The sequence below is a fragment of the Corvus cornix genome, chromosome 1A (genome assembly GCF_000738735.6).
Source record: "Corvus cornix cornix isolate S_Up_H32 chromosome 1A, ASM73873v5, whole genome shotgun sequence".
Taxonomy (NCBI): Eukaryota; Metazoa; Chordata; class Aves; order Passeriformes; family Corvidae; genus Corvus; species Corvus cornix.
The window spans coordinates 1,611,165-1,623,901 of record NC_047057.1 but is presented as its reverse complement, the minus strand read 5'-3'; the positions used below and the strand labels follow the sequence as shown (position 1 = coordinate 1,623,901).

The following is a 12,737-nucleotide window of genomic DNA, read 5'->3' as shown; positions in this document are numbered from 1 at the left end:
CCCAGGGCTCCATTCTCCCCCCAGCCTGGATTTGTGCTTGGATTGCCCTGACCCTTGTGCAGGACCTTTCACTTGCAAGTAAGTAATTAACACAGTGTGGGGCACACACAGCTCAGTGACTCCAGCACTGCTTTATCTCTGGGTTTTGCTGTAGTCAAGAACCACCTTCAGCCCGTAGGTGGACGATGAAAAACAGTGACAAATCTCCCTCCAAGCTTCACGTGTGAACACTTAAATCACAGCTGCACATCCCAGTCAGACCCAGAGCACGGGAAGGTTGTTCTTTAACTCCTTTGTTAAACTCTCTGCTATTGCTCTGCTGCTGTGGAGCATGTAATAACTAATAGCTTATGTGCTATCTTTGACCTAGAAACACTGGCAGCTGTTAGGGGAATTGCTGGGTTTTGGGGAAGTATCAAAAGGTTTTTAGCACATAAACCAAATTTATGAGCAGTTATTCCCCTGGAGAATAGAATTGTTTATGTTTTACTATCGCAGCTGTCACTAGTGCACAGTTATTTTGTCCTGTATTAATACCCTGTAAAGGTTGAGCATCTTCCCTCAGTCACTGAAATATTTTCAATTGACAGACTTCATCTGGCACTGAATATGGATAATTTTCTCCATAAGGAGCACGCTGTGCTGACACTAATCTGTTCTGTTGTCATCTCCCTTTATTATCAACGTCTGCATTGTTTTTTCGGCAGCATTGAAGAACACAAATACGAAGCTTCTAATTGAAAAGGCTAAGTAATCAAAAAGCCAATTAATCATCGAGATGAGTTCTGACACTCATGATGCAACAGCCAGAAATACCACATAGGCACAACTGAAGTGTTTTTAAAGTGTGCTTATTTGATGTGGGAATGATCTGAGATTGTAATTAGCATTCTTTGTCACAGGTGACAGACTCGGATTGAACATTTCTTCATCCTGACATTAATTCTCCAAGCTCCTCTTGCTCCCACCCCACCTCCTGTTCCGAACTTCCCTCTGCTGAGCAGCCCATGCTCTGTCTCTGTGCACCTTCCACTGAAATCAGGACAAGTTTAGGAACAACCAACCAGCCTCTTTTCATGCTCTGTCATTTCCAGACCTTCTTTTTTTTTTTTTTTAAAGCTCTATTTCCATCTCAATTTTCAAAATTCCCAGCACAGAAGCTCACAGGTGACCCCAGTGAGGGTTGCAGGGCTTGGCCTCGGGGAAGGTGGGATTGCAGGAGCTGTGACTCCTCTGCTTGTCCAGGTTTTCACTCTGCAACCTCCACCTCTCTGAAGAAATTCCAAGTCAGATTTGGAACGCAGAGCTCGCTCCTCTCAGAGCTGGAACAGCACTTTTTTGTGTAGGAGAGAGATGAAAATGTACCTTGATGACAAACTGGGTGACAGCTTGGAAAAGCAGAGGGGCTTTGCCTCACAAATAAAGAGTCAGAATGAAAAGACAAGGCTTGGTATCACAGAAACTCCACTCTAAAGACAGAGCAAACATCACCCATGGAATAAAACAAGGAATTCAGAATCACTCTGCTGTAATCCTCGAGATTTCCAAGCCAAGCAGAGAAACCAAGAGATGGCAGAACTTTCCTATTTCACATCCCCTGGGGGTGACAGTCTGGCAGAGCTCAAATAAAGTTGTTTAAAGTTCATTATCTCCTTTGCACACCACAAGGATTGATTTATACACACGATTCCACATTGGAAGTCTTCACTTAACAGGAGCAAGTGAAGCCACTGCATCAGTGACCCATTCGAATGTGAAAATAAGAAAAACATCTAAAAAGATGTAAAAGGTAAAAAAAAGGTGAAAGAAAAAGCTGTCCAAGATCCATGGTTTATCAGACATCCTGTGCCATGAATTATTCCACACTAGAGCACAGCTACAATCACTCCAAAAGAAGCCAGGATGGGTAAGACCCCACTGAAGCTTTTTCCTCCAACACCAGCCAGTTACTGGAGAAAAAGGAAAGTATTGTGTGGATTTTTTTTGGGTGAAGGATCTTAATTTTGAGCTGTTTAAATTGATGCCATGATGACTTTTTGCCTTTTCTTTTATACCTCTTTTATATACCTTTTTACAGCTTTTGTATTCTTAGTGTTTTTTGGCCTACATTCTTAGACTTATTTTGTTAAGTAGGAGACTGAACATCTTAGAAACCCCAGACCCCAAGGTCCTCTCCAGAACACATTCTGTAAACTGAGATAGAGCCATCCAGGGGAAGGCTCCTTGGGGAGGGGGGCTCATTCAAGCCTCTCATTGGGGAGTTTTTGATAGATATGTTAATTAGTAAGACCTATAATGATATACCAGATCTTTTGGGGGTGCATTGTGGTGGGCATTGAGGTGCATTCCACCTGGACGTGGTGCACCGAAGGATCCTTAAAATAAATACCAAGGTAAAATCCCTTTTTTCCTTCTAACTGTGTTTGATTCTTGATTTTAAGACCAGGAAAAGGCATCAAAACAATGAACCAATTTAGAATCATTAAACGAATTTCCCCTCATCCTTTCAAACTCTGTTTCATTGCCAAGAACATGGGACTTCATTAACGTCATCTTCAAAAAGGGAGGACAAAACACCGAGATAGTATCGGATATCCTCTCAATTTAAAATATTCATTAAGACCAATTATACATGCTGATAATTCATGCAACATGTTCTACCTCCTAATCCATAAAAACAAGGGGTTTTCTTCTAGCCTGCGAAGCTGCATAAATGAGTATGTACCTTGTTAATAATTTTCACAACCAACTAACACAAAAACCTCCAAATTAGTCACCAATATTTAAGCTCAGGAAGAAGGGAGAGGGGTAAAGGAGGCAAATGTATTCAGGCTGGAGGTTACAACCAACCTGGGAGGCAGAAAACGATGCCAGCAGTAATTATTTGAAATTAACATCCTATGAAATAATACCCTATAAAGGACAGGAATGTTAACAGCAATATGTTAAGCCACTGTAAGCAAGTCCCACAGCTTCCCAAGCTGCTCTCTGCAGTTTAATTTCAAGTCTGTGATGAGATAAAGACACAGCAGTGCTTTTTAAACACGGTATAAACTCGGAATTAAAATTAAACTCTCCATGTACTGATGGAGGAATCACTAATTCCACCCACTGAAAGCAGAAATTCACTATGTCTCTTCACACATCACTTTTTTTGTTGTTATTTTAATTTAAATTATTTTTACTTGGTGGCATTTATTCACTTCCACTGGCTCTTCATCAGCATTGGTAAAAAACTACCTCATTACTTCATTTTTCTGTCTGTAATTACCGTGACAGATGAAATCCTACAGCGAATGCAAGAACTTTGTTAGTAAAGAAAACAATATTCTCACCACCAAACCTTCCACCTTGTCAATATTAAGCCAGAAACAGCAGCAGCAATTCAAAAATAACCCCTCTGGCCTGAATTTTCATCTTTTTTCTCCTTTAAAAAGTCATCTTGGAAATATAACCAGGAGCAGAAATGAGCAGAAAACTCTTCATGAAAAGGGGAAAAAAAAAAATGTTTTACCCTCTCTTCCAGCCGAGCCAGCTGCTCTTTGTAGTAGGCATCGTGTTTCTTCAGCTCCCTGTCCTTCTCTTCCAGCTGCCTGGCCTAAAAAAAGAAACAGGATAATAAAAATGTTGGATCATGAATACTGTCCACAGTCCTGGGCTTTTTCCTCCCCTCCTCAAGAGTTCTGCCCGAGTTTGTCCAAATGGATTTAGAAATGGCACCAAAATGGACCAGGCTGGGATTTATTTTTATTTTTTAATTTGAATTAACTTGGAAAATCACTTCCAAACTTTGGACAACCTAATTCTGAACAGATGGGAACTTGGGAAGAACAAAATCCTTTTATATATTTGCTAAAAAAGTGCATCTAAAACTCTGCTGGTCTTTAACCAGAAATCACTCCTCTGGAAACTCCCAGATTGGTTGAAGTACCCACTAAGATGAAAAACTTGACCACAGGATCACTCCCATGTCCAATGATCTAAAATAATACAGAATAATTTAAAATATTTATCTTTTCAATCCCAGCATGACTTGAGTGTTCATTTAAGAGACACTGCTCCCAGCAAATTGATGTTTTTGGCTTTTCATCTGCAGTATTTCCCAATTTCCAGGATTAAGGGGACTCATTAAAAATTAGAAAATCCATTTAAAAAGCACACATGCACAGAGGAATTTATTAAAAATATATAAAGCTGTAAGTCCTGCAGTATAAATACCAGACAAGAGATTTTTAACAAGCTGTGAAGGGTTTAACACCTAAATTATCAATGCAAATACTTTCCAGGTTCATCATTTTTTAATAAAATATCTTTAGTGACTAATAATTATCTAATAGAGGTCATTATAACAATTACACCACATATTGTACAGACACAAGACTTGATTCCCTTTGTCAAGATTAATTTTTTGGGGTTTTATTAGCAAACACCCAAGGAATACAGTAAAAAGTTTGGATTCTCCCGTGTTTCCTTTTTCAACTACTTACCTTTGTTTCTATGTCCTGAAGCATGTAAAAGATGTTAAAATTCAAATTAGATTTATTATATAATGGTGAATAGAAAGAATGCAAAAAAAAAACCCCACCCACATGCACATCAGGTGTGTCTAGAAAAATGCAGAAAACTACTTGGAAACTGTTGGGGTTTTTATGCAACGTCACCAGAAATACCCCAGAAAGCCGTATTTGGATGAACCAAACCCTGTCCTCTGCCAGCCACTCCAGCAGAATTCCATGGAGCACATGCCCTGTCCACCAGCATTTAAATCAGCCTGGACTCACTAATTACAGGTTTTCCAGAGCTCATTCCATGAAATATTCCACAGCCAAATTCCCATGTTTTGTACTGATCATGGTTTGCTTCTTTTTATAGCTAATTCCTGATGACCTCCCAGACCTGGTGGTTACAGAACAGCTGAAAATTCACTGGAGGTTCTGTGTGCCCCAAAACCATCCTCTCCCAAATGTGGATTCTTGGAATGGTTTGGGTTGGAAGGGATCTGAAAAATCATCTCATTCCACCTCCTGCCGTGGGTAGGGACACCTCCCACTGTCCCAGGTTGCTCCAAGCCCCGATGTCCAGCCTGGCCTTGGGCACTTCCAGGGATCCAGGGGCAGCCACAGCTTCTCTGGGCAACCTGTGCCACACCACCTCATATTCCAGATCTAATATTCCATATCTGGTATTCCAGTTCTAATATTCCAGATCTGCAAGGCACCTTCATGGGTACCCAATGCAATTATTCCATGTCTAACCATCCCATGATCCCCGAAAGACAGAAGATCCCCAGAACATTCCTTCTGTGCAAATGGATTCAACAGGCCAGTGACAAAGAAAACACAAAATCAGTATTCCATAAAGCTCAGGAGAACTTGGTTTAGTTCTTACAATCCAACTGTGTTTCCCATGAATCTGTCCATGACCTGGAACTAAAACTGACTTTGGAAAGGCAATGGGATGGAATCAAACCCAGGGAAGAACCTCCTGACTGAATTCACTCACCCCATTTCTGACGATTCATGAGGGCAGAGCTTTTCAGGGTGTAAAACTCAACAGATCAAGGGCACAGCAAGGACAGAAGAGACAAAACCCGTCCTTATCCTCCAGAATTTAAGCTGAGCTTAAATCCTTTTCCTCTGTCTTGCTCTGATCAGGGAATGCAGTAACATTTGTTCCAAGGTTATCCATCTGAAAGGAAGATTTTGCCCTGGAAAGTTTGATTTAACCTGGGAAGTTTTTTGGTTTTTGGGTTGATTTTTGGGTTTGGTTCCCTGTCCCCCTCAAAATAATTAATCATCAAACCAGCTGGGTTTTACTGCTCTCAGTGACTCTGCTCATTGCCCTGATCCAGCACTGATAAAGGAGAAATACTGTATTACAAAAATACTAAATAATATGGTTATCCAAATGTTTGCTTCCCTGTATTGTGGAAGTAACTGGAAAACTTGGTTGGCAAGTAAGAAACTCAGCAAGAAAGAGTTTCTTCCACCCCTGACACTTGTACAGTAACGCAGACACAGCAAAGTGCAAATGAATAAATAATAAATAAAATTATTCATTTATACAGCAGACTATAAATATGCCAATAGAGGAGAACTGAGTGCCAAAATAAAAGGTGATATTATATTTATGGGGCTGCAGCAACGAGATCCCTGTGAATGTCAATGAGCTGCAAAAAAATAATTAAGAATAGCCATGTTTTCAATTAGCTGAATGCTGCACTTGAGATGTACATGAGAACCTGGAACAGGTTTGCTGCTTCTTCACGAAGAAACTCTGATAAGCAAAACCTTTGCTTGGGTGTTTTATAAACAGCAGCTTCAAAAGGCCACCTTTGGTTCCCAAAACCCCCCAAATTTAATACCCAACAGAGAGCACGAATATTAAATACAGGTTCTTCACAATCACAAGGAAGTTGAACCAAGATTTAAAGGCCAGCCTGGGTTTTGTTTTCAAAAGTAGCACCTGGATTTGGCACCGCACTGGTAGGAGTTGCCATCATGGGAAAAATGGGTATCTTCCCTACAAAGAAATTCCAGGAATCGCCTGGCTGCATCTTTGACAAAGCCAAGCCCTGCTCACACTGAACACAACGAAAACACATTTATTTTTGTCCTCTGTGAGGCAGAACGGAGCAAACAAGCAGCTGGCTGAAAAGTCATGTCTAATAATTAAATTTTAAAAGTAAATAAAGGAATCTGGTCAGCTGGATGCAACAAGATTCCAGGTGTGTGTGGTCATAAATTGCTGTTACTCAAAGAGCTGATGAAAAAGAAAGATCATTATCAGGTGGTTTAATGTAGGTTTTTAGGTAGATTTCAGACTCAGCTCCTGAAGCCTTCGGCAGTCCCAGGTTTAGAGCTGCCCCTCAGCACTGACTCCAAGCTCCAAATTCATTAACATCCCAAAAATTTACAGTGGAACTGCTGAGATGGCTCCAGTTTGCGTTTTTCTGGGAAAAGAATGATCTGCTTCAAAATAAGAGTCCAGTTTGAATTTATAAATTAACATCAGCCAGTTGAAAGTCCTCTGAAGGTCTTGCTTCAGGGTCATCTCACCAAACATCAGGGGATGGGGTAGGTGGACACCAAGGGACTGGTGACCTCCCAAGGCACATCCAAGGATTCCAGACCTGGCATTGAGGGTTGGGGGCTGGAAGAGCTCCTGTCACATCAGGTTTATGAGTGAAGGAGATTTTCCCAATGAAATCCTGATCACAGCAATGAGGGAAAGCTCACATGGAGTATCTGCAGGCCTTGGGGCAAGCCTGAAGGAAAAATTCATGGATTAAAGGGCTAAAGAAAGTGGTGGCAGCTCCACGAGCTCCACCATCCCACAGGAGATCTGCTGGCAGCTCAGGATGAGTGGGATGCCACCAGCACAGGAGAGATCTCAAAACATGATCTTCCTCTACCACGTTGCTGGAGGTTTTCCGTGTCTTTTCCAACCTGAGGTTTGCTGGATGAGCACATCCAGGAGTTAGGGCTGGGTGTGAATCCCACAGCTCACTGACATCAGGATCACTCGGGTCCAGGCTGTGAGTGCCACATAAAACAATTATTCAGCATTTCATAAAATCAAGGTTTGGGCTGGAGGGGTCCTTAAGGATCATCTCCCAAAGCCCTGCACAAGCAGAGACATCTTCAACTCCACCAGGCTGCTCAGAGCCCTGTCCAGCCTGACCTCGGATGTTTCCAGGGATCTGACATCCACTGAATTCCTCTCCCCCTCACCCAGGTATAGCCCTGTGCATCCACGTTTGCACGTTGATAAAATCAGATAAAGCTTCATTATTTGCATAAATTATTACAATCAGCAAAACTACTCTCTTCTTCCACTGCATGGAGTGTCCCAAGAAAAATAATTCCCAATTTCCACATTTAATGGATGTTGAACTGCCACAGTTTTAATTTTTAACCTTCTATTTCAGCATATAAATACCCCCATCATTCTGAAGAGGCAACACCAGTAACTTATGGATATTCTTGGGAACATATGCTGCTCCCTTCCCCCTCAAAGAATTCCTTTTTAAATCATCACTATGCACAAAATCATTCCGAAGCACAAAAAAATCATGTGGACACATCACTTGAAAAGAGGGATGTTCGTTTCCACTTATAAAGGTGGAGAATTGTTAGGAATTCGAAACGGCAGCACCAATAATGCATCATAAAACGGAGTCTTTGACAAGTGTAATTAAAACAAGCTTTTGTAATTACCACTAAATGTGCTACAGTACATTTTCTAAAAATAATGAAGTCCTAAAAGAGTGAGTCGAGCAGATAAAAAAGATCACATTGAGAGGAAGAGGCTAATGGAGAAAATTAAAAAATTGAATTTATGAACAAGTAAGGATCTAGAACAGAACATGTGACAAGAAGCTTCATTTACTGAATCTCATTATGGACCAAAGGAGAAAAAAACAAATGTACAAATGCCAAGCAAAAGAATTACAGATTCCAATCCTAATGTGAATCACGGGAATATGCACAGGAAAATCCACAGGAACGTCGCTCTCCTTCAAGGCAGAAATGCATTGATGTTGTTGCCCCAGTAAAAAGCTGAATAAAAATGCCATTATTATGCCAGAACAAAAAAGCTGAACAAGGAAAATGCCAGAATGACTGAGGTTGGAAAAGCCCTCCAAGATCACCAAGGCCAAGCTGTGCCCAATGCCCACCTTGTCCCCAGCCCAGAGCACTGAGTGCCACCTCCAGGAACTCCTTGGACACCTCCAGGGACAGGGACTCCAAACCTCCCTGGGCAGCCCCTCCAGAAGGTGGGACAGCCAGAGAAGGAGGTGGATGATTTAGGGAGAGCAGACACAGCCAGAGAGATCCCAGAGGTTTCTGCTCCAACAGGGGCAGTTGTAGAGGCCACAGCTGGCACCCCAAGGCCGTATCCAGCTGCATTTGAAACCTTCCCAGCATGGAGACAGAAAAGCTCTGCTGAGCCTTCTCCATCTCCAAGGTCCCCCAGACTCTGTGCAGGCAGAGGGATCCCAGAGGAGAAGCAGCAGGAGGGAAGTTCTGAGTCACCACTCACTCGAGAGGACCCCGGGTTCCTTCCAGCCTGATTTATTTTATGATCCTATCGCAAAATGAGGGGCAGAAAAATCACGTATTTGTACCAAGTCGCCAGAAATAAGAAATTACAGAATCCCAGACTGGTTTGGGTTGGAAGGGACCTTCAAGATCATCTCATTCCAACCCCTGCCATGGGTGGGGACACCTTCCACCAGCCCAGGCTGCTCCCAGCCCTGTCCAGCCTGGCCTTGAACAGTGTCAGCACTAAAGAAAAGCCGCCACTTCTCACCAAACTCTGAATGAACCATCTGGTTTGCTCAGCTTAAAAACAACAGACTCTGAAGACTTTATTCCCTTGAAAATAAAAATTGAAATACTCTCATGACTATTCTATTCATTAGCAACAGGCTTTAGAAAAGCCTTGTGTTCCCATCCAACCGTGGTTCAAGGGAAAAAGAGATGCTAAACAAATCTGAATTACATCTCTGCATGTCACTGGGAATGAAAGAAAGGCATGACTTATTCCTGAAACTCTACCCATGCTTTTCAGGCAGCCAACACAGTCCAAGGAGATCAAACATTTTAAAGACTATCTGTACTGCTGCCAGGTATTTGTAGCAATTCAAATATTGTCTCTAACCGTTGCTGACAGCTTCTGATGTTTCAGTCATATGTCAAACATGTAGTTTTCCACTAAACTGAAAGAAGCAGTGACTGCTCCATATGAGCCAGAGTGAATTTCTCTCTATAAAACAGAGCAAAAGGACCATTATCTTGTAAAGTTCAGGAAAAAAACTGCCAGCAAACTGATTTAGGACTGTGTTCTACTTCCATCTTTGTTGCTGTTGTAGCAAATCATAAATATTTTTGCCATTTTTTACCGTGCTCAGAATTGATATTAATGATGATTTTGCAGAAATACTTTTAAATTCCTGGATTAAACAACAGAAGGGTAAAGAAAAGTTATGGCTAAGCACAGTCAGCCAATATTTGAAGCATTTTTAAACAAAACATGACGTAAAGCAAAGCAAAATATAAGGAAGCACCTCCCTTTCAGAAGTTCACCACTGCAAAACCAAGCCAGAGAGAAGAAATTTGTACCACAGTTGCCTCACACCCAAATATTCAGAGAAAATTTTGAAATTTCAGCTTTCCACCCAGAACTCTTCATTCTTTTGTCCAAAACCCAGCATCGTTTGTCACCAGTGTTGTATTATTATCATTTTAAAAGCCCCAATTCTCATGGTTTGTAAAGTGAAGATTCAATGGGCTGCACATAAACAGTGACATAATTCTTAGGGCCGCTGCATTAATATCAGCAACAAAAACTCACCACCTCATTGAAGCCACTTCAAAGCCAATCTCATTTGGAATCCCATTGAAAACCTCCTGTATTTTCTGTTTATTAGAGGCCTCTCAGCATCAGGGGCCGTTCTCCACAGTTATTTTCCATCTGTGAATATCCCACTTCTTCTATCAAATGATCAAAACCCTGCATGAATTGGTATCATTTCCTCCCAGCACAAGTTGCCTCATTGGAAGAGGTTGCTCAATCTGTTATCCTGGGAACCAATTCCCACTAAAGGCAGAAAGTGATGATGCCCAAGGAGGCAAATCCACTTTGGAATACCAAATAAAAGGACATTTACTGCTGCTCAGCTATTCAAGGGACTGATTTCTGCTTAAGACACAGAACTGCGTCACTTGGAACTACATCAGGTGTTTCTCAATTTGAAAGCTACAACACAGGCAGAACCTTCATTTTTGGGTGCTCAAAAAGGCACTTAAAAATACAGATAATCTATTGCCTTACAGGTATTTTATCTGTGTTTTTTGGAATTTTGATCTTGTTAAACTGAACTCTTCTATTGAGTAATAAACAAACCATCAAAACTCATTGATTCTGTCCCAAATTATGCAGCCATTTTTTTTCCCATTAATCCCAAACAGAGATTTTCCTACTCAGCTTGAGAATGAAAGAACTGTAACCAGCAGACAATTTAAGACTGAAGATGTAACTTGGAAACAAATTCATCTTTAAACAGAATATTTGACTTAACAGTGAAATGTGGGGATCAACCTCAGCATTGCCAAGGGAAGATACTTTTGCTGAACTTCTGGAATGCTACAACTTCATCCAAAGACCTTTTGGCATCGAGACACACAAAAAATTCACATGGTAAAGAAAATATTTACAGCTAACTCATGTGCCAGATATATCAAACTAAACAAAATTTATCTCAATTAGTAAGTCAGTTTTTAGCTCTGTTTCATTTTTTCCAGCACTCTGAAAACTCAATTCAAACAATTAATAGGACGGTTTGTAGTTCTTCACTTTATAGCCATAAAATATTTAACTAAGTGTGAAAATCCTGAGTTAATACTACATAGTTACCATAACTCTTTAAATTACTACCTACAAACCAAGATCCAGCAAAGCCTTGGGAAAGTGGGAGAACACAGCAGGATTTAATGCTCTTTGTATTTTAATTACTAAATTACAACACTGGTCTTTCAGCATTTTCTTTAAAGATTTAACAACTTACTCTGAAATAAAAGCACCAGACGATTACTACCTTGAGTAGAGCAGCTCTGAAAGGGGCTGGGATTGATTTATGCATCGATTATTGGTGAGCATCTTCCTTTTATATAATCCTATAACACGTGTCATTGAATTTCTGTGTCCAACTTCCACTCACTGCACTTTTATTTCTCTTCTCATTTGATTGCAGAGTCTCCAGGGCAGAGCCTGGAACTCACTACACATCTGTGCAGTGTTTAACATAATTATACTTCAAGCTCTGCTGGTGTTTGTGTTATTCTAACAGAAATAAATAATATTCTAAGCACTGAAAATATTCAAACTGGATGGAAAAAGGAGGTTTAATGCAAGACAGGCGGGGAAACAAACACTTGAGTTTTGTAAAGATCATAGCAGAAAAAGAAATCAAAATAATCAATTTTTTAAAAAGCCCTTGCCCTGTTCAGATGGCTGAGTGTGCCAGGAATTTGGGACTGGGCAACTAAACAAACTCTCAAACTTATGAATATAATTAAGTAATTGGAGGCAGGAAATACAATGAAGAGAGGGACTGATTCTGACATTTCTATTCCATGCTCTGACATCCTCGTCACAAACATTTGCTGAAACAACATTTAAAGGGTTTAACACTGCAGGGACTGCTCCAAAAACATGGTTCTGTGTGGTTGTACTAAAATGTTTATACATTTTAGTGTAAATTTTTGTCACACTTGGAAAAATAAACCAGCTGTCCAACAGGATATTCAAAAATAATTTAATAGCATCTTATGCACAGAAAAATGTCAAGCAAGTAATAATGAAGGCCAATAAAATGCTCAAAGGCTTCATAAAAATTACTGGATTGAAATTAAAAAATTGATTCAAAAAAATTGAATCCAAAAAAAAGAACAACCAGAGGAGATCATGGCAGGTAATATCCCAGAAGGGTTTGGGTTGGAAGGGACCTTGAAGATGTTCCAGTGCCACCCCAAACCACATGGGCAGGGACACCCTCCACTATCCCAGGCTGCTCCAAGCCCCGTCCAACCCAGCCTTGGACAATTCCAGGGATGGATCCAATGAGGACGAGTAGAAAATAACTTGGAAGCAAAAGTCTGCACCAGCCAGGTGAAGCTTTTTTGTTCTGACTGTAAAGCCCCAGAGAAAAATTTGATATTCCTGCAGGAAGC

At 40.8% G+C, this 12,737-nt stretch overlaps 1 protein-coding gene across 3 annotated transcripts in view; it reads right to left on the bottom strand.

The window, feature by feature from the left end:
• The window catches only part of CHCHD3 (coiled-coil-helix-coiled-coil-helix domain containing 3), a 126,128-nt gene that overhangs the window by 49,135 nt on the left and 64,256 nt on the right, over positions 1-12,737 (bottom strand). For 2 of the 3 annotated variants that reach the window (XM_039571252.1, XM_039571253.1), the window contains exons 5-6: positions 4,488-4,502; positions 3,515-3,598 (exon numbers count right to left, since the gene is read on the bottom strand). In XM_039571252.1, coding sequence (XP_039427186.1) covers positions 3,515-3,598; positions 4,488-4,502 — 99 coding nt within the window. The remainder of the gene's footprint in view (positions 1-3,514; positions 3,599-4,487; positions 4,503-12,737) is intronic. The other variant, XM_039571254.1, reaches the window with a different exon arrangement.